The sequence below is a fragment of the Diadema antillarum genome, unplaced genomic scaffold (genome assembly GCF_040938485.1).
Source record: "Diadema antillarum isolate AM-2024a unplaced genomic scaffold, OU_Dant_1.0 scf00000231, whole genome shotgun sequence".
Lineage (NCBI taxonomy): Eukaryota > Metazoa > Echinodermata > Echinoidea > Diadematoida > Diadematidae > Diadema > Diadema antillarum.
The window spans coordinates 342,777-363,857 of NW_027271120.1; the positions used below are offsets into that span (position 1 = coordinate 342,777).

At 40.2% G+C, this 21,081-nt stretch overlaps 1 protein-coding gene across 1 annotated transcript; it reads left to right on the forward strand.

Annotated features, from left to right (window-relative positions):
• Positions 1-5,497: 5,497 nt before the first annotated feature.
• LOC139724818 (uncharacterized) lies at positions 5,498-20,936 on the forward strand. The gene is made up of 9 exons (XM_071635942.1): positions 5,498-5,648; positions 12,759-12,832; positions 13,574-13,740; positions 14,291-14,421; positions 14,864-17,857; positions 18,467-18,570; positions 19,113-19,278; positions 19,905-20,032; positions 20,725-20,936. Exons 1-9 carry the CDS (start codon positions 5,524-5,526, stop codon positions 20,934-20,936), a joined length of 4,101 nt encoding a protein of 1,366 aa, XP_071492043.1. The 5' UTR covers positions 5,498-5,523.
• The last annotated feature ends 145 nt before the right edge of the window (positions 20,937-21,081 follow it).

Sequence of the window (21,081 nt, forward strand, 5' to 3'; positions counted from 1 at the left end):
TGTGTTTTCTTTTTTTTTCTGTTTCTTTTTTTTTCTTTTTTTCCTGAACCAAAAGTCACTCGTATATCTTTTGTTAATTCACCAGTCTTGTGTCCTTCTCACTCTCCCTCTTCACCTCCATATATCCCTTCTTTCTCTCTCCTCTCTCTCTCTCTCTCTCGTCATATTTCCCTTTCTTTGTTTTTTTTTTTCACTATACATCGTGTATATATTGTACATTTCTGTACATTTTTTTTCTTTTCATCAATCGCATTTCATTCTTATTTTGTTTGTTATAGTTGTTTTGTACACTTTTCAGAGTTATTTGCAATTATTATTTATTGATATTATAATGTGCTATATGTTTTTCATTGGACTCCGATACCCAGAGTTTGGGTTGTGAGTAAATAAACTTTCAAACTTTCAAACTTTCAAACTTTCAAACTTTCAAACTTTCAAACTTTCCCACCAGGGGTATCTTCGGGGAAACCCCTATTCGCTATTTGCAAGGCCGACTCGAACTCAGAATACAAAACAATACCAAAATAATGATTAGCCTGACAACATTAAGTTGTCATGCGAGTGAGAGATACTTAAAATATAGTATTAAGATATCAAACATTCTTGCAGTTCTATATACTATCTTGGCTATCATGTCTTCATCCCCGTGTACGAATGTATTTATGGATTATTTGTTAAATTCTTATTCATTGATATATTCATTCGTTTAACCAGGGGTCAATATAAAACTCGTTGTATCCGCATTACTCAGTCATTAATCAGTCTTTGAGTTGATCTGTATATTCATCCATTCTTTACTTATTCATTCATATTCAGTCACTTCCATCACTTTTACAGTACAGTATATGCATTTATTCTCCGTTAGCCAGGACGTAGAGGATCTGTATCATGTAGCTATGCATCTCAAAACATTGTCTATCGATTTTGCTCCCGGATATTCACTCCGAATCAACAAATTGGTTTGGAAAAAAAAAGCCAAGGCTACCTATTGTCAAAAGTTCACAGATGTACTTGATCCATTTCCAGAAAACAAGGCAACCAATAAGGCCGATCAGAAGTACATTTTGTCACGTTTTACAGCACGAGACTTTTAGAAGACACAAATAATATCTCAGTTTTCTTCATTCTCTTTCTATTATAATCTTATTTTGTGTGTGATCAGGGTCCAGTTTCATAAAACTTGTTGTCAGTGACAACTGCCGCATTTCTGTGACAAATTTTCTCTCAGCCAATCAGATGCAAGGATTTCAGTAGCTTATAACAACTATGACAACTTGTCACTGAAAACAAGTTTTATGAAACGGGACCCAGGACTGTACGAACTAATTAAGAACTGTGGCATTATGATTGGCGCAATAAATTGGATTTCTGTGTTTATGTTCATTTATTGACTCATATTTTGCAAACATCGTCACTTCGTTATAAGTGCAACAATTCTTCAATTCTCTGCAAGGACAACAACAACAACAACAACTGCTACAACAACAACTTCTATTAATACTACCACTACTACTAAAACTATTATACTACTACTACTGTTGCTACTACTACTACTACTATATTATACTACTTACCACTACTACTACTTATAGGCCTGCTACTACTACTTCACCACTAATACCTATAGGCCTATAAATGGATACAACTGTGTTTTTTCAATTGTAACGTCACGTCAACATACATGACAAGACTCAAAGTCACAAGATGCAAGATTTCTTGTCATACTGGAACGCTACAATCAAGAGTGGTAAAATTACGCCTACGTTTATAACATAAGCATGAGAGGGACGAATTCATAATCATAATGTATTTCTTTTTTCAATTCAATTCAATTCAATAGTTAATCTATTTCCATCATCAAAAAAGAAAAGAAAAGAAAAGGAGAACATGATTCAAATCGATACAAGTTGTCGATTTGTCTTTCATTCGGCAAACATATAAACTTTATAACATATCACATTTATGGCACAGACACTATTAGGCCAGGATTTTACTAAACACACATTGGGTTTTTTTTTTCTTCATAATACTTATGCAAAGGCCTGCCAGAAAATGGTGGTTTAGTTTAAAAAAAAAAAACCCGACTTGTCTTTGATGTGATCACTGATATGATGTTGCATGCATGTGATAGGCTTACAGTATAAGAATGTAAGTGCTCTCAAGAAACACTCATTGTGAATGATTGATATTTCTTCTCTAGCAGACAGTCAAACTAGCTTCATCCTGAGTTGTAATCTGTGTTGTAATCTTCATTATTGACTATATACCAACGATCATATTGCCCGACGAGGTTTGACGGTCGTTACCGTTCAACTTGGAACAAGCTTCGATTTGACATTAAACCGTAACAACAACAGCAGCAACTGGACCTCAGATAGAGCCTTAAAATGAAAAAAAAAAAAGCTTCATAGGCTCTAAGACATTACCAATTTTATTCATGAAGATAACAAAAGAGAATTAGAGGGAGAGAGAGAGAGAAAAAAAACCATCTTATATTACAAGCATCATGCTTGTCTTGATTAATGATCAATTTCAAGTATAGGCGAAGAAGAGAATACAAATTGTAACACTCATTACTAATGTTGTAGGAATAGGAAGAAACGTAACTCTTTTTTTTTTCGCTTGTGAACAGCGCAAGGGGGGGTTATAGAGATTTATGTTGCTGACATCGCGTATCATACCACAAAAAGGGTCCTCCGATTCTGAGTTGGCATGATATCTCATGTGCCAGAATGCAACTTCCTGATCGCTCATAATTCATAGCTACATCCTGTTTCTAGATTTGTTTACATCAACCAATTTGTCTGGATCAAGAGGTTGAAACAAGAAAAGGCTTGGGAGATCAGGATGACAACAATAAGTGACTATTTATTGAAAGTAATGAGAATAATGATGGCAAATTTGTCAGAGATGATACACGACGATCGACGCCGAGAGAAAACGAACTGAAGAGGGAGGGTGTAAAAGAATCTAAGCGGGTCGTGGAAATCATACTTGTGAGAATAGACAAAAGAGTTGGCTTTAAAAGACCATGCATGATGATATTATGTACCTATAAACTCAAACGCTCTATGATGTGGTGTATATGGAGTGAGGTGTGGGAAGTCTGACAAAGGGATACCAAGTTCAAACAAAACTAAATTTTGAGAGTATTTTGAAGAGTGCAAACGATAATCGCATGATGATAAAAATAACAATGATCTTCACCATCATCATCATCATCGTTATTATTGTTTTTATTATCATTCATATTATCAAACTACCATTATTATCATTATTACTATACATTATTATCATTATTGTCATTATTATTCTTATAATTTTTACAACGATTATAATGATAATAATTATTGCTATTATCATTATCATTATCGTCATCATTATTATTATCATCATCATTATCATAATTTTCATTATCCCTCCTGTTCTGATCATACATGACAACTGGTGTGTTGGATCATAGTCACTTTTGTCATTTTTTTTTTGAGGGGGGGGGGGGGGAGGGGGAGGAGAGGAAATGAATCTTTAGATTTCTTTCGCCCACACTGGATGCCTTTAGAGTCGGACTGTCTGTATTATAGGATGGAACTTGGTGATTTAATGGGTCCCAGAGGTCAGCGGGTCGCGAAGTGTTCCTTGGATGAGTATTGCGCTGAGTAACTAAAGAAAATAAACAAATCCGATCGGGATCGCTTATCAATAGATTTTTCTCCCATTGTCTTAAGAGGGGATATTTCCTTGTGTCTCAAGTCACAAGGGTTACTTGAGCAAAGAATAAGTCAATCTTCCCATTTGTCTATCCTCAAGTATCCTGAGTGGTGTATGGATCATTCAAATGCGCGTGCGTAAAGAGATAATAGCCCCAACAGTCTTCATAAGAAACCAAGGGGGAAAAACGTATATAAACAGTCTTCGATTCATATCCCGCCGAAAAGGAAACGAACGCACGGAAGTTGGCTAATGGCCCTCTGAATCGAAGACGGGGTATAAATCACTTTCTTCTCTTGGTTTCAGATTATTGAAGTCTCATGTACGTGCATGTACAGGCCTATCACAAGACACGCACGTACTCATCGCACACACACCATAATGTGGTGTCTGTTATTATTAACCCGTTGGGGACTATAGTATAGTGCCGTATTTGGTTTGGCAGGTGTCTGTGGGAGTCGCGCGTTGTAGCAAAATTTGCTCATCCTCAACGGGTTAAAAGCTTATAGGGCAACAGGAACTTAACGAAAGCATTTAGACATGTGTAGTGGCTTGATTAGATAGTTATTTGGATATGGGTGCTCCAGAATGGTAAACGCCTCGGCCATTAGACGCAATTTAAAAACTATATTTGGAAATGATTCATAATTTTTGAATGGCAAAACTACGTGTTAGAACGATGCATATCTTTATATACAAAATGAAATAGCAGCAATTGAATGAGCAATGAAAGCGTACAGTGCGCATTCTGAGCTGGCGACCGGCCACTTCATGATCAAAATTCTATACATAAAACATCTTAAATTGCACCCTGTTCATTCCTTTTTCTGAATTCAGAGCGGGTGTTAGAGTCAATATCTGATTGGTCAGTAAAACGTTAGGCCAGACCCCTTTGAGATCAATGTCGCTTCAGTTAAATCAACATAATCATCCCCCCCCCCACTACCCCTTCCATCCCCGCCAGAATAGTGATAATAAAAAAGTCAAGCAAAAACCAAACAAAAATCAAACAAAAACGAAAACAAAACACGAGTGGCTAACAGCGACAACAACAGCAACAAAATAGAGAATTGCCTATGACAATAACAAGCATCAAATCACTCAAAATCTTTATTTACACTCGTACCTTATCTATTTCAATAAGAAATAGAAATGATAAATAAAGACAAAAAAAGTCAAAATATTCTAATAAAAGTTAGTGTATTTCCTCATCAATCACCACAAGTCCTGGACTCATTTTATAGTGCAGTGTTTTGGATATGCACTTTCCTTAACTTTGATAAAACCTTCTGATTTTCCTTTATCCCTCACTTGTGGACTTGCCAGCCCATCCACTGCCATCCATTGAGAAATAAAACAAAACAAACCAAAAAGGAAACGCACTGATAGCAACGTAAACCAAAGGAACCCCGAGTACTCTTAGCGTGAATCTTGCGACATAAACAAGCAAAAAAGAAAAAAAAAAGAAGCAGAAAGATATTAAAGGTATCACGAAGGAAGAATGACGACATTGGATTGACCGGAACAGTACATATTGAAAGCGGGTTTCTGATTGGTTGGATAACAGTACAGATCTCGGCAATGTCTTTCGCGACGCAGTCGATTGTTTTCAGGCAACACCACGTTCGATACGAGCTGGGGTCGCAGCAAACGTTGAGTGCGCATGTCCTGTTGTTCTCAGCCAAACAACGAAATCTTGGCCCATTCGCGGGCTAAATGCCTATGTGATCGACATCACTGGAACATCAGCTGTCGTGCTCCATATCAATCAGTCTGGATGCATGTTCCTTCTCCATCTGTTACCGAGCTCGCACGATGTCGTCCCGTATCACCATGACAACAGCGATCTCCTTCTCCCTGGCTATCTTCTGCATTGCCATCATGATTAACGGCGGTCAGTCACAACTTCAGCGAGGCGCCAAAAATGTTTGCGAATACGAGTAAGTACGATAGATTCATTTCGTTGCCAAACTCGTAATTATCCAAGCATTTTTCTCCTTCAGAGCTATATGGATAATTATCATGGTCATGATGATAGCATATAGTGAGCATTAAATATGTTATTTCAAAACTTGCACAAAGACTTGCACATAGCATGACCTTCAACTATTCTAGTTTGAAATGGAAGAAGCAGATAAGGGTGCAGGGAGTGAATAAAGCCACCTATAGTTTTGGTTCAACCAGGATTTACTTTCGATACAATCAATAATGACCTCTCACAGCCTGAGGTTTGTGCTATACCTTGCGATCCTATAAGTTACGTCTTTACTGAAGTTCTTGACGTATGAAATATGAGAAAATGAAAAGTAAAGAATGTTTTCCTTTCACATAAAAATGGAGATGAGCTTTGGTTAAAGTTCCGCACGAAAATTTACAGTGTCCATTTCTCACCGCCGACACAAATGTACGTATTAATTTTGAAACAGGTTTAGAGCCAACTCGCTGTATAATCAGTATGTGTGTAGCTCAGCTGACGGATGTAGTTTCTATATAACCTTCATAATATTTTGTTAATGAACATTTTCGTGTAGTAAGGGACTTGCTTCACGGTTTGAAATTAGCGCATGCCACAACCATCACAGCATAAAACACGTGGACCTAACAGATTGTGTGTTTCTTAGCTACTAAGTACAGAGTTGCAGATTTGTCCTTTTTTTTTCACAAAATAAAGACCACGCCATAGAATCCTCTGATACTGGCCCCGTCCGTATAGATGAAATGGCCGGTCATGTCGTTTAGTCATGGTATGCGCACCATCTGGAACAAACAATGCACTTTTTTCGATGTCAATAAACTTGGATCTGCGGTGTATTTCATCTATTTGGATGAAGACTCATGATGTAAGTAACAGTTTGGGTCGATTTCATGCAGACGTGAGACAGTATAGACCAATTCGATTTGGGTACTGTTTTTCATGGTAATTTCTAACGGCGGGCTTGAAGTATGTCTAAGAAAAGATAGTTTATGCACTGACAGCAAGTAACGCACCTGGCTCATTGAATAGCACATTGAAAGTGTTTTTGTTCTTCTTTGGAAGCCCCCACTTATGGCCGCCATAAGTTACAGTGCTCTGAATTCGGTTTCATATTACAATGTATTCGGATCCAGGCAATGAGCTGTCCTTCTGTAAAATTACAAGCAGTCAACGAACCTATCAATGTAAAAAAAAAAACAACAACAAACAAACAAACAAACAAACACAAACCCAAACAAACAAAGAAACCCTCTATGGATTCAAGAAGTATTTGTAAGGGCAAAGCAGATTGAATGTGTCGACTGTTGTATATTGTATTTATAAAACAAATCAACACATGACTGAGGAATAAGAATCCGAGCCAAGGTGAAGTGTAAAGAAAATGGCGAAAATACGCTTGAAATGCAACCAATTCATAGGAATGGAAAGAAGCATGGATCCTCATTTGACTATTACATAACCAAACACAAACAAACGGAACTAAACTAAACTGAACCGAACAATTCTATGTTCATTAATCCGCATGTGTAATCCAACAACCAAAGAATAAAGGACAAGTTTGGCTGGGATTCCTTATTAAGATCTGCAGGATGCTAACAAATCATTTCATTCAAATAAGTGGATGACAGGTCCTTTTTAAAGAGCAAGCGCTGTAATTTGGGCACCGAGTGAATATGTTATCTTGGTGGCTTTAAACGAGATGGTGATCGAATAGACAGTTTTTACGATGTATTACAATTTATGGATGTTTATGTTCCTACAGCTCCCTGTTCCAGTTCCTACACCTGCTCCCTCGCATTAAGTTATACCATTTTTCTGTGAAACAATCTATTGTTTTTTATCTTGTAATGTTGTAAGCGCTCTGAGCCTCGTGGGAAAAGTGTATCAAACATTCATTGTACTGTATACTATAGTTCATGAGGCAGATATTAGTTGTTGCTTGGTAAGGCAAGTCTCCGGCAACATTTATGGTTGTTAAGGGCCACTTTTGTGAACAAAGTATGCATAAATCTGAATACATTACAGCTACCTGTATTCAGTGGTGGGAGAGGGAAGGGAGAATTTGTAGATTTGCGTGTAGTTTAAATCCAAGTCATTTTCACTGAACTGCACGCCTTTTAACATTTAATGAGCTCGGATTCCACACATACTTCAGACACAGAGCAGATGCATGGTTCTTTGATATGACCTGGGGGGTGTTTCATAAAGCTGTTCGTAAAGTTACGAACAAGTTACGAGCGACTGGTGATCAGTTCTTGTGCTGAATTATGGAAATTCTGATAAGTATAGCACATCAGAACTGATCACCAGTCGCTCGTAAGTTGTTCGTAACTTTACGAACAGCTTTATGAAACAGGGCCCAGGTGTTTATGGCGAGTCGTCAGATGTGAACAAACAGGTGACGATTGTCATGTAAATTGGTATCATAGTGGGGGAATATCTCTTGTAAGTTGTTAGTTCATTTGCCTTCTCACTACGCGACAAAATGCGGTCACAAGTGATTTGTACACACACACGCACACACACACACCCACATGCATACACAAACACTCACACACACAATCAAATTTGCATAACATTCATTGTAAATTAATCATCGCTTTTCAAAGAGGAAATTAATTTCGTACACACTTTGAAAACAGTATAGCTGTTAGTTCTGGCAGATTGCTACCGGTGAACATCAGATCGCCGTAAATTATTGTATAGATACTAGATATTGATACAATGCAATTAGATGACAATATTGGATCTGTCTATGATGTTGCCTTATAAAATAATAAATATCAAGCCCACAGATTAAGATTGCATGGACGAATTTCTTTGCCTTCAATTTGATATTTCTTGTGTGTGTTTTGATAAAAGATAGTGCCCAGTATTTCAGTTACCGCTACGTAATATTTCTGTTGAATCGAACTACATTTATATCAAATCTTTGGAGGAGGAATTGGCAAGAAATGAACATAATAAGCTCCTAACTCGTCAACATGGTTGAATGCGTTCTATCAACATCTCCTAGTTTAGTGTTGTGATGGGACAACGGATCTGCAATTCATCGGTGCTGAGATGTAACATGCAGGGACTTTGCTAGCAAAGTAATTACTCGAGTTATCGGGGTCCTTGGAGTCGTCTTTGATAGTGAACTCACGTGCATTCACACACAGCCATGACTCGTGGTACTGTCGTCTGCGAAGCGTTCGCTATGCGGACATCTGTTTCGCACGCAGCAGCTGCGCGGCCCTCAAATCATGATAATACTCTTTTCGGCGAGTCGTGAGTTTGATTCGGACATTTGGTTATTTCCTCGCCCCATGGTCAACTCGTTTCTCGTTTCCAGCATCGTATCTGATTAGTCCGCTCCAAGGCGAATTGGTTTGCACCGAATTGGTGGAACGCAACCAAGAAAGCTACGCAAAATTTCACTCGCGGGGCTTTAAACGGGACATGTGATCTGTTTTCATCCCGTGTAGACCACAGTAGCTGTTTTCTACTGTGTATATTCTTTTTTGTGTGTAGATGTGCTAAATCAACATTGTTTACCCCATTTATCACACCACTATACTCCTGCTTGAATAAATCGCTAAGCTCCTCTGAAGTCCAATATGTGTATTAGTGACACGTTATGTTTGTTTGACACTACTATTTTCATTGCATCACGAATATCATTCTGACTCCCGATGATTTGATCTCATTGTCATCATTGATATCTCTTTTTCAGCATTCTTATGATTAATCAATTTCATTGTATGACCTATACACTTTTTTTTTTTTTTTTTTTTAGCAGGGGTTGCGAAGGAGGGGGGGGGGGGGAGGCTGTATCCCCTCACCTTTTTGACTATTAAAGATCAAAAAATGGTAACAAGTAAATACATAATATGTATATGGATGACAAAAACTCACGACTTTCCAAGGAAGAGCGAGGGAGGGGTTACCATTGCCTTGAACCCCCTCCCCCTGCCATCACACATACATACACCCTAAAAATGTCTTTCGCGGCCGCTGTTTAGATTTCAGAACAAACGGCTTTGTCCTGTATCGTGTTGTTCCTATTAGAGCTCAATAATAGCCTGTCCATTGCGTCACGCAACAGTCTTAATTGTGTCCTCATTGTACAGTCGCGCATCATAATTCTTGCTCGGGGAAGCAACGTGCCGGATAAAATTTTGTTCACTGAAACGGCGCATGGTCGGTCATTCACAATCAAGACCATGCATGATATGTATTGCAATTATTATACACTCTAGCATAGCACATACCTTCCTCCAAGTTAGAACAAGAACAATAATAACACTGCCAGTGATTTCGGCATTGGCTGCTTGCTCGAAGAGCACCCCTAACACCACCACCACCACAACAACAACTAAACAACAACAACACAAAACAAAACAAAACAAAACAAAACAAAGCAAAACGAAGCAAGATTAAACTAAATTGAAAACAGCATAAATTTACCAGAGTCGGGAACATACTTCCCGTGTCGGGACTTGGCGTGGTCACAAAAAGGTTACTGACTCTGTTCAGTGAGTAAGATTCAAGAATATCTGTACTGGAAAGTGATGCTTATTATTTCTCATCCCTTTAAAGAAAATGTTAAATATTTACGCTTTACCAACCACGCAGAGACCCAGGGTTTATTTTCATACGGCAACGCGCCCATATTCCGCCATGATCTTGGAAAATAAAACTCGGCAAAAAGTCTTTTCAATCTATCATGTGAGTACTTCCGCGCACTTGATCCGCGGTTTCCTAAGTATGTTTGTATGTTTTGTTTTATTTTCTTGCCTGTCTGCTCGCCCATGCAGCCTGGCCCTTTTCGGATGTAATGTCTTGGTAATTATTGATTCGCACATCCTTGCTTTTTATTCGCTTTATTCACACCTCGATGATCGAACTCTCACGTAACAATAGGGTTGTTCGAAGTGTGGTGATTCCAGACCATATAGCTCCTAAAGTGATCGTATAGTTTTGGTTGAGACCTAATTTCAGGTTTCTAACATCTTTTGGTGAAATAATGAGAAACCTCTTATGAAATGTGACGGAGCATGTAATTCCACGAGGAATTCAACGTTTATTTGATGAAAATCGGTTTTGAAATGGCTGAGATATCCAAAACAGAGCGATTCTAATAAGTGTGGGACCCACACTTTATTACGATCGCTTTGTTTTACTTTGTTTTTGGATGTTTCGGTCATTCCAAACCCGATTTTCATCAAATAAACTTTGAATTCCTCTTAAAATGGTATGCTCTGTGCTATTTCATAAGTGTTTTCTTGGTACCTCGCAAAAAGTTAAAAGCCCAATTCTCATCTTCACCAATACTGTACCATCCCTTTAAGCTAACTCGGACGGTACAGTAACAGTTTAACAATTTTGTCCCAGAGTTTCCCCTCCTTGATGATTTTCGGGTTTTTTTTTTTCGGTTGAAACGCCACCCTGATTTCACTTTGATAGATAGACTAACAATCTCTCATACTAACCGGTGGAAGTTCTGTTGGATTTGGAATCAAATAGGGCCTACATCTAAGGAGAAACTTGTCGAATCAATAGAAACACACTCAAAATCATGTTTTCATGGAAAAGTGAAGCTGAGCATACAACGTAGGTGTATTATCATGATAATATTGGCATGTTTTTCATATCACATGAAATGTCCCACATGTTTGTTTATTCCCATCGATTTATCATTAAGTTCTAATGATATCAAATAAATTAGGACTTTCGGGGGAAAGGGCTATATTATGTGATATGTAGAAAAAAATACATAATAAAATACATACATTTGATATCCTGTCGCTGATCTTACTATTGGTCATGCCCTTCTATCCCCCCCCCCCCTCCTCCCTGTCAGTTCCTGGTTAGAAAACATCACCCGATACAAGCATGGATGGTTCATAGAAACGCGATCGGATTCCGTGACTATGTGAGGAGATGCGCGTCATTCCACACGGTTGGTTCTCTCGGACCAACACCTGCCGTTATCTTGAACTGAAAGCCGCAAACCAACATGACCCCATGCATCCCCCTTTTTTAATATTTTTGTTACGATTCCTTACAGACGTGTGACACATTTTGGATGGTAGAAAAAGAGCCACGTTGTGAAAGGCGGGTTTAAATCTATATATTTTTTCTAGTTGTTCATGGTTGTCAAGATGAAATGACAGGAGAAGCAATTAGAATCACAAAGTCACCTCAACCGATGTGATCATCAGACGGAGTTATGTACATGGTCAACTTGAATACAAATGGAGGAGATTAAAAAAAAAAATCTCTCGACAGGTTCAGCAAGCTCTCCAGGTTCATCCACCTTTATTCACCTGTATAGATGGTGATCTGCTTGTATAATTATGATTCTGCAGCGTTATATATGCTCAAGTTTATGATCACACATTAATAACGAACCTGAAGCCCTGTTTTTACAGACCTTATTATCGCGGCAATGTCTCGACAACGTCCGGTGAACGCAATTCCTCGCCTCGGACAATAAAATGGCAGGAGATTACAAAAGCAAAAAGCAAAAATTAGCGCTACAACGTCCGAGCAACATTTTGCGGGGACCGTTTTAGCAGGTAGAGTAACAAACGATTACCCGGACGCTACCCGGACGTTGTCGAGGCACCTCTAGTTTGAAAGGCTCTGTTAAAACGGGGCTTTAGAAAAAACAATGTACATGCAAGCTCCATGACTTGATCCTAGCTGCCCAGATAGTTCAAAGTTGATGACTTAAATTGCATGCATTCCAACCTTTTTAACATTTCACGTTTGTTTAATTTATGACATGTAGATGAATCATTTGATAACTAAAAATGTGCCAAAAACAATGATGCATGGGAGTCTTTGTGTGTGTCGACCAACAGTTATATTACGCACTACGTGTATGAGTGTGTGTGTGTGTTTCTGCGCTCTCTCATTCAATTAACAGTGTTTCATTGATTGATTAAACTATCACAGAACAACAAGAGTTATTCGATTTGAAGAGAGGCTATTCTAATTCTTGTGATGATGATGATGGTGATGACACTTCGCGTTGCTATGACTACGAAAAAAAAAATTAAGTCTCAGAACCACTCTCGTTGAACAGGAATCCTGACGGCTCCACCACTCTGGACTGCTGTGCAGGCTGGCTGCTACAGGGTGACAACCGCTGTACCAAAAGTAAGAGCACATGGTTATTAACTTCTCTTTTTGCAAGGATTCTTTACGTTTTGTTATTAGCACTTTATAGAAATTTTAATTGCAGAAATAGGATGGAATTTTAACTAACACAGTCACTCAGAAGGAACAACTTTTCTTTTTGATGATGATGATGATGATGATAATAATAACAATAACAACATTTATGATGATAATGATAATAACGATAATGATAACAACAACATTCTTACACTACAAAAATGATGAGAGTGTTTCATTCATTGTTTTTTTTTTCGATCGCTTGTCCTAATCTTAAGCGACCCTTCATAATGTCGAGCTGCAGCAGGGCAGATTAGACATAATTTCATACATAAATTTCGAGAAGCTGGTGAGAATGTTTAATAACATTAATCATTAATTATCCAAGCCTATTCCAATCAAGCACAGCTTCATTTACTTTCCCTTGTTCTGTCTAATTGTCTCTTGTGTACCAACACCGTGAAATGTGGTATCTCAAATAATTTGCTTCTTTTTTTTTATTAACAGTTTTCTTTTGGCTTCGGTTACAGACTAGTACTATGATACTACGTTTAATGAAACTGGTGTAATGGTTATCTGTTCAATGTATGACCAGCGTGAAACAATTATACTTTGAAACAAAAATACTGAAATGAACTCAGTGAAAATGAAATGGCACATTCTTTTAAAATAGGATATTCCTCTTTGTCATCTACCTTTTAACTTTTTTTCCTTTTGTTCTAGAATGTCCCAAAAACACATGGGGAGTAGGGTGTGCGAATCGCTGTGCATGTCGAAATAGGGGGAAGTGCAACAGGGTCACAGGCTCGTGTGCGTGCACCAAGGGCTGGACGGGAGCGGATTGCACTGAACCATGCAGTAACACCACGTACGGTGTCGGCTGTCGACGGGTGAGTGTAATCTTCTTATATTGGCTGATTTCTGGCATTTTTGTCAATAAGCGTGCATGAAATGTAATGAGCAAGGAACATGCTACGGTGGAGTTAGATTTGTGTTAGCTTGTTAGTTATGATGATTAGCAATGGTATGAACCAAAACCGACCATGCGACTTTGACAATGACATTCACAGTAATAGTGTGGATCTTGCTCCGGGCGCCAGCACAACAGCATGCCCAGTCGATGAATGTAATAAGTATAAACACATAACACGAACTTTAGATCACATATCAATAAACTAATATGTAACTCACCGTACATAATTTGTGATCAGAAATTGTAACTTAATGTGATTATATGGTGAATGGAAACGAATTGTGCAAGTGGAGCATCAAGAAGGGAACATTCAGTGAAGATTTTTATTTTACCTTGACTTAGAAAACAACAACAATACAACTATTTTGAACTAGTGTTACAAAAAGAAACAACGGTAACAACTCCAGCAGCGAAAACAAAAAAAAATGCACACTATCTGCTTTCTGCTTACTATCTTGCTCATATAGCGATGTGCCTGCGAAAATGGAGCTTCCTGTAATCGCTTCACCGGTCGATGTTCGTGCACAGCTGGCTGGAGCGGGCGTACATGTTCTTCTCCGTGCTCCTCCCTGTTTTACGGTCGGGGCTGTACAAAAAGGTGAGAAAACAACAACAACAACAACAGAACAAACTGAAACAAGGAGAGGTATATATATATATATATATATATAGAGAGAGAGAGAGAGAGAGAGAGAATCCAAGCATTTTGAGTGTGTAAATACTTCGTAGTCTTGTTCAGTTCCTTATTACTTCAGCTACATGTCATACTTGGACTAATGTCATGGAATTGGCGGACATAACTTTTCATAACGTTAATTCTCCTATTCCCAACCGATCCTCTAAGTCGTTTTGTGCTTTCCTTAACCTTTTGTACGTTACTTTAGAAAACTTTTTGTCAAGGAAACAAATTGCATTGAATCCAAAACTTTCCAGCTTCTGAGTTTGTCGGAGAAGAGATAAATATTGCTTCTTACACAAGAAAATTCAAGATACATCTAAGCAAAGAGTAAATCGTTCTTGCAACTCTCTACACCATGCAGATGCCGTTGCCAGCATGGGGCATTGTGTGATCGGTTCAATGGTACCTGCACCTGCCCGGCGGGTTACGCGGGGATATACTGTCAGATAGAGTGTGCGTGTGAGAACAACTCTCCATGCAGACCTGATGGTTCCTGCGATTGTACCGCAGGATTGACAGGAGCAAAATGCGACCAGCCGTGCCCTAGCGGCTCTTACGGTCTCGGCTGCTCGCAGAACTGCAGCTGTGTCAACGGAGGTCTATGCGATCCCGTGAATGGGACATGCGCATGTCTACCCGGCTGGACTGGCCGGTTTTGCGAGGAGAGATGCAAGGAAGGATACTATGGCGCAGACTGCATGAAAGTCTGCCAGTGCGAAAATGGAGGATCTTGCGATCACATCACAGGGTCATGTTCTTGCCCTCCGGGATGGTCAGGCAACACTTGTTCTACGAGATGTCCCATTGGACTATTTGGAGTCGAATGTCAAGAAAGTTGCCAATGTTTAAATGGAGCCGAGTGTAATCATGTCGATGGGAGCTGCCTTTGCGGTCCTGGATGGCAGGGTAGACGGTGTGAGGCCCCATGTGATATGGGCTTCTTCGGAAGTAACTGCAGTGATGAGTGTCGATGTGAGCATGGAGGACTCTGCGACGTGAGGAATGGGTCATGCACGTGCCTTGCCGGATGGACGGGCGAAGAATGCGCAGAGAATTGTCCACAAGGGACCTTCGGGGTAGGGTGTACATCCACTTGCCAGTGTGAAAATGCCTTCTCTTGCGACCCTGTCAGTGGCATCTGTCTCTGTAGTCCGGGATGGATCGGAGCAATGTGTGCCAACAAGTGCCCTCCAGGGACATACGGCGCGCATTGCAACGGAACGTGCCAATGTGAGAACAAAGGAAACTGTAGCCACATTGACGGTTCCTGCACGTGTACAGAAGGTTTTTCTGGACCGCTGTGCGATTTACGATGTCCAGAAGGATATTTTGGACTGAACTGTCAAGAGGAGTGCCTGTGTAGAAACGGAGGATTGTGTCATCACGTTGATGGCGCATGCGCTTGTTCTCCGGGTTGGGTGGGTACCAGCTGTGAGAATCCATGTGCCGAAGGGGTCTATGGCGTCGGATGCTTGGAGGAATGCCGGTGTCAAAATGGCGCCACGTGTAATATAGTCGACGGTGCGTGTACGTGCCAACCGGGCTGGACTGGTGAAGTCTGTTTGGAGTCGTGTCTTGATGGTTACTTCGGAGAAGATTGTCTAAATAAATGTTTGTGTGCAAATGACGCCTTGTGCAATCCTGTCTATGGATCCTGTCAGTGCATGCCGGGTTGGATTGGGCTCTCGTGTGATGAACCTTGCTCGACTGACTTCTATGGTGAGAATTGCGGTTCCCTGTGTGAATGCAAAAACAACGCCAGTTGCAATCACGTCAACGGTACCTGCACGTGCCAACCTGGGTATATGGGCGAATTATGTAACATAAGTTGTCCTCCAGGATTTTTCGGCGAACAGTGCGCGTACCATTGCCAGTGTTGTAATGACGGTTTGTGCAATCCTGAGACAGGAGACTGCACATGCACTGCTGGGTGGATGGGTAGTACTTGCGAACAGGAATGTCCAAACGGTCTATTTGGTCTTGGGTGCCTTCAGCAGTGCCAGTGTCAAAATGGCGCGAGCTGCAGTCGTTTTGATGGCGCTTGCATGTGCAAACCTGGCTGGCAGGGCGATCTGTGCACCGATGTTTGTCCTGCAGGGATGTTTGGCTTGGGCTGTGCACAGAATTGCCTATGTCAACATGGTGCTGTGTGCGATGCGGTCGACGGTTCCTGCCTCTGTCAACCAGGATGGCAGGGCACACTTTGCCAATTCCCCTGTGATCAGGGCTTTTATGGGAATGATTGCAATATGTCCTGCACGTGTCAAAATGAGGCTTTGTGCGATGTCACGAACGGTAGCTGCAAGTGTCTTTCAGGGTGGATGGGTGTTTCTTGCGAAGCTCCATGTAGTGACGGTTTCTTTGGAGAACGCTGCAGTGAAGAGTGCATTTGTGAGAACGGCGCAGAATGCAACCACATTAACGGCTCATGCACTTGCACTCCTGGATGGCTTGGCGTTGCCTGTTCCGAAACGTGTTCAGAAGGATTCTATGGTGTGGACTGTCAAACTCGCTGCTCTTGTCATAATGGAGCGGAATGTCATCACGTTCATGGATGTGTATGTCGACCTGGCTGGGAAGGGACGCGCTGTGATCTCCCCTGCCTTGGAAACACGTTTGGGGATAATTGTTCCCAAGTATGTGACTGTCAAAACGGGGGTAGGTGTCACCACATTCACGGTTGCCTCTGCACACCTGGCTGGGTAGGCTCGAGTTGCAATGTACAATGTCCTGAAGGGAGCTATGGGGTAAACTGTTCCAGTGAATGCAGTAGCTGCACAAACAGCATATCCTGTCATCACGTTGAAGGGTGCATTTGCAAAGCAGGATGGACTGGGCCCAACTGCGTAGAGAGGTGCCCCGAAGGATGGTTCGGCGTGAACTGCTCCAGTGAATGCAACTGTCACTCGAATGGGAGGTGCGATCCAGAAGTTGGGTGTGTGTGCGACAGGGGATGGCAAGGAACACAGTGTGATGCCCCGTGTGCAAATGACACTTACGGGGACGACTGTTCCGCTGTTTGCGAGTGCACGGATCATGGTGTGTGCCACCACGTTGACGGTTGCGTTTGTGCCGTTGGCTGGACGAAGTCCCGTTGCGAGCAGCCATGTGAGAACGATACGTATGGACCCGACTGCGCTCAAACCTGTAGTTGTCAGAATGGTGGCAAGTGTGACCACGTCGTCGGGTGTGTTGACTGTGAAGCCGGGTGGATGGGCGTACACTGCAGCCAACCATGTCCCGATGATACCTACGGAGTCGGATGTTCAGGGGTTTGTCAACTGTGTGCCAATGGGGCCAGTTGTCATCCTGCCTTGGGGATCTGTCTTTGCACACCTGGATTTACAGGAGAAAGGTAGATATTATGTATCATTCTTTGTTCATTGATTTTTAGTCATGACATTTACATTGCTGTGATATTGCTTTACACATCTTGTAGCATGCTAGGAGACATTATTTTGATGGTATATGTAGTGACAACATAATCTTATTCTTTGAAAAGGAAAACAGTTACTGTAGGCTATTGCAAATCCTATCATACTTGTTTAAAGGGATGGTACAGTATTGGTGGAGATGAGAATTGAGCTTTTAACTTTTTGCGAGATACCAAGAAAACACTTATGATATAGTACAGAGCATACCATTTTAAGAGGAATTCAAAGTTTATTATTTTGATGAAAATCGGGTTTGGAATGACCGAAACATCCAAAAACAAAGTAAAACAAAGCGATCGTAATAAAGTGTGGGTCCCACACTTTATTAGAATCGCTCTTTTTTTGGATATCTCGGCCATTTTCAAACCAATTTTCAACAAACAAACGTTGAATTCCTTATAAAATTACATGCTCTTTCATATTTCATAAGAGGTTTCTCATTATCTCACCAAAAAATGTTAGAAACCTGATATTAGGTCTCAACCAAAGCTATACGATCCCTTTAACCTTTTCTAATTCATCTCGTACAGGTGTGAGGATACCTGCGAAGCTGGATACTTTGGGCAGAATTGCAGTCAACCCTGTCAATGCATAACGCATGATATTTGTGACCCAGTTACCGGAGAGTGTCAAGGTAATGTATATCATTCTCTTCGTGAGTATCACGAGATTTCACATTACTAGAACTTTTGCAAAGGTGGTATACTTAAATGCATGTCACATAGTTATGAAACAACATATTTATATGGAATTGTATGGAATTTACGTGTATAATTATATTCATATCACTATCTAGTTCATGTAGAATGTAATGAAAAAGAAAAGAATTTTATTACATCCACATCAGGAATAATTTGATTTGGCCACAGACATTGTCATAAACCCAATTTCTTTGTCTGAATAATATGGAATACTTATCTTGCCGGTTACTATCATTACTCACACAAATGCTTTCTCTTGTCTTTGAAAAGAGATCCCTTGTCATTAATTGTTGAGAGGCAGTTACTGTTCCAGTGATCAGCAGTAACGAATGAACAGTATGAGATATGGATTCTTGGAAATGAAAGAAAAATGATCTTAATTATGATGCTTTAGACAAACTTATGTCCTATTCTAATTTTGAAGTGCAAATGGTGGTTAGCCTTTCAATTCAGTTAACAATTGAACCTTCATTAGATCTCGAAGTGGCAGCGGTGGAGAAGCCGGAGTCCAAGGCCGAGTTGGACATCGCAGTTGTGGTTGGTTCTGTGATAGGTAGCATCATTCTTGCTCTCATTCTGGTCCTGCTCTTCATATACGGGGTCAAAGGTATCCGGACGCTGCCACAGCAAGCGACCTACAGGTGGGTGCCAAGAAAGGGACTTGTATGAAGGAATTGTGAACTATTGTGAATGAAGTAGGCCCTAAACCTGCAGCCAGATCACAAACTTCTCCGCAATACGAAATCAGAGAGTAATATCCTAAGTATCATAATTTATAGTTGTGCTATACTTTCATCTCTATCTCGATATGGTTCACTGCTTTTCCACTCAGAATAATATTGTGCTTAGTCTGTGGTATGTCTCGTGTAAACTTCGTTTTCGGTCACATTTTCAATAATCGTGGTGGTGCAAAGATACCCCATGCTTGTTATATCTTAATTCATGTACAACATGTGATTGTATATTGTACATAAGTATATAGAGCAACGTCCGAATCAAGCTTGATATCTACCACATTATACAATATGCTTCACAATGAGACACCGCATACGTTTCGGTGAAGATCGATCTCTCGCATTATGCATACTTATTGTAAGATACAACATTAGATATTAGATGTATACATATATGTATATGTGTATATATATATATATATGTATATGATATTATATATGTATATATGTATATGTAGAAAATGAATAATTGTTAGATTGATGAGTGATTTTTTTATCCTCTAGTTTGAGAGTTGTGTTATCCTTGTTTCTAGCGTGCCAAAGGCAACTGCGGCTCGCAAAGTCGGTCACGACGACGACGACGACGACGAGAACAGCGACGACGTGAGCACTCTCAAGCTTTGTAAGGAACCAAAAGAGATCAACCACAATCAGAATGGTGGTAAGTTTGTGTGTGTGTGTGTGTGTGTGTGTGCGCGCGCGTGTGCTTTATGAAATTTTAGTTTACTGCATGTCTTCATGTCATGCTGTCCTTTCTGTGCGATTGAGCAGAAGTTTTTCAGTTTAATCAAGTTCATCAAGGTGAATGTTTGCATTCGTTTCGTTATGAAAGCAATGGTGACATCAAACGAAATTCGAATAAAAACATCAAAAAAAGTGTGTGTGTGTGTGTGTGTGTGTGTGTGTGTGTGCGTGTGTGTTTATTGTCGTGCATACACAACTACAGCCAATCCGATGTTGACCCTGGGTCAGTCTATGCCATCGAAACTGACATAACGTGCGAATGATTTACATACGCTCTCTTTCCCTCTGTGACTTCGATGTGTGGCTGCAATCGGCATCTTCTTGGCAAAGTCAAGAGCAAATAATGAGTAAATATGCACTGTGACAAACCAATTTGGAAAACTAACGTCAGTCTTTAAACCTTAATATATGCTTATATTTACTATGTTTCAATGGGTGCAAAGGTAGACATTTATGGGTGGTGTTTGTTAAGTCCAAATTTTTTTGTTATTGCAATAATACCAAAAATTTCGCTTGTCCCTTTGTTGTTTAAATTTCGTATTTAAAAAAAAAAAATCCAACTGTGTCCTCCCCTTTCTCTCTGTTCTGTTGTCGATTTGTCTTATTCAGGTTTGATATCTGCCATGCTGTCATCCACGACAACTCAGCAGGATGTATCGCCCTCTATCGACGAGTCGGCACTAGCAGACGAAAAAGGCGAATGTGACAAGGAAGTCCTTATCGCGACCGAGGGAGGTCCAGAAAATGAATGCGCGGACGGAGAAGACTGCGTTGTAAACGTTAATGACGATGAAGTGAAGGAGAAAGAATCTAGCTTATAGATACGAGGACTTTTTTTTTTGTTTTCTAGAATATGTAAAGAAATTAACGTATACCACAGACGGATAATAATCATGTGATAAGCTACATATTGTACATGTAGTAGATGTGGATATTTAGGACTCTGGCTAATATCATTTCGATTGT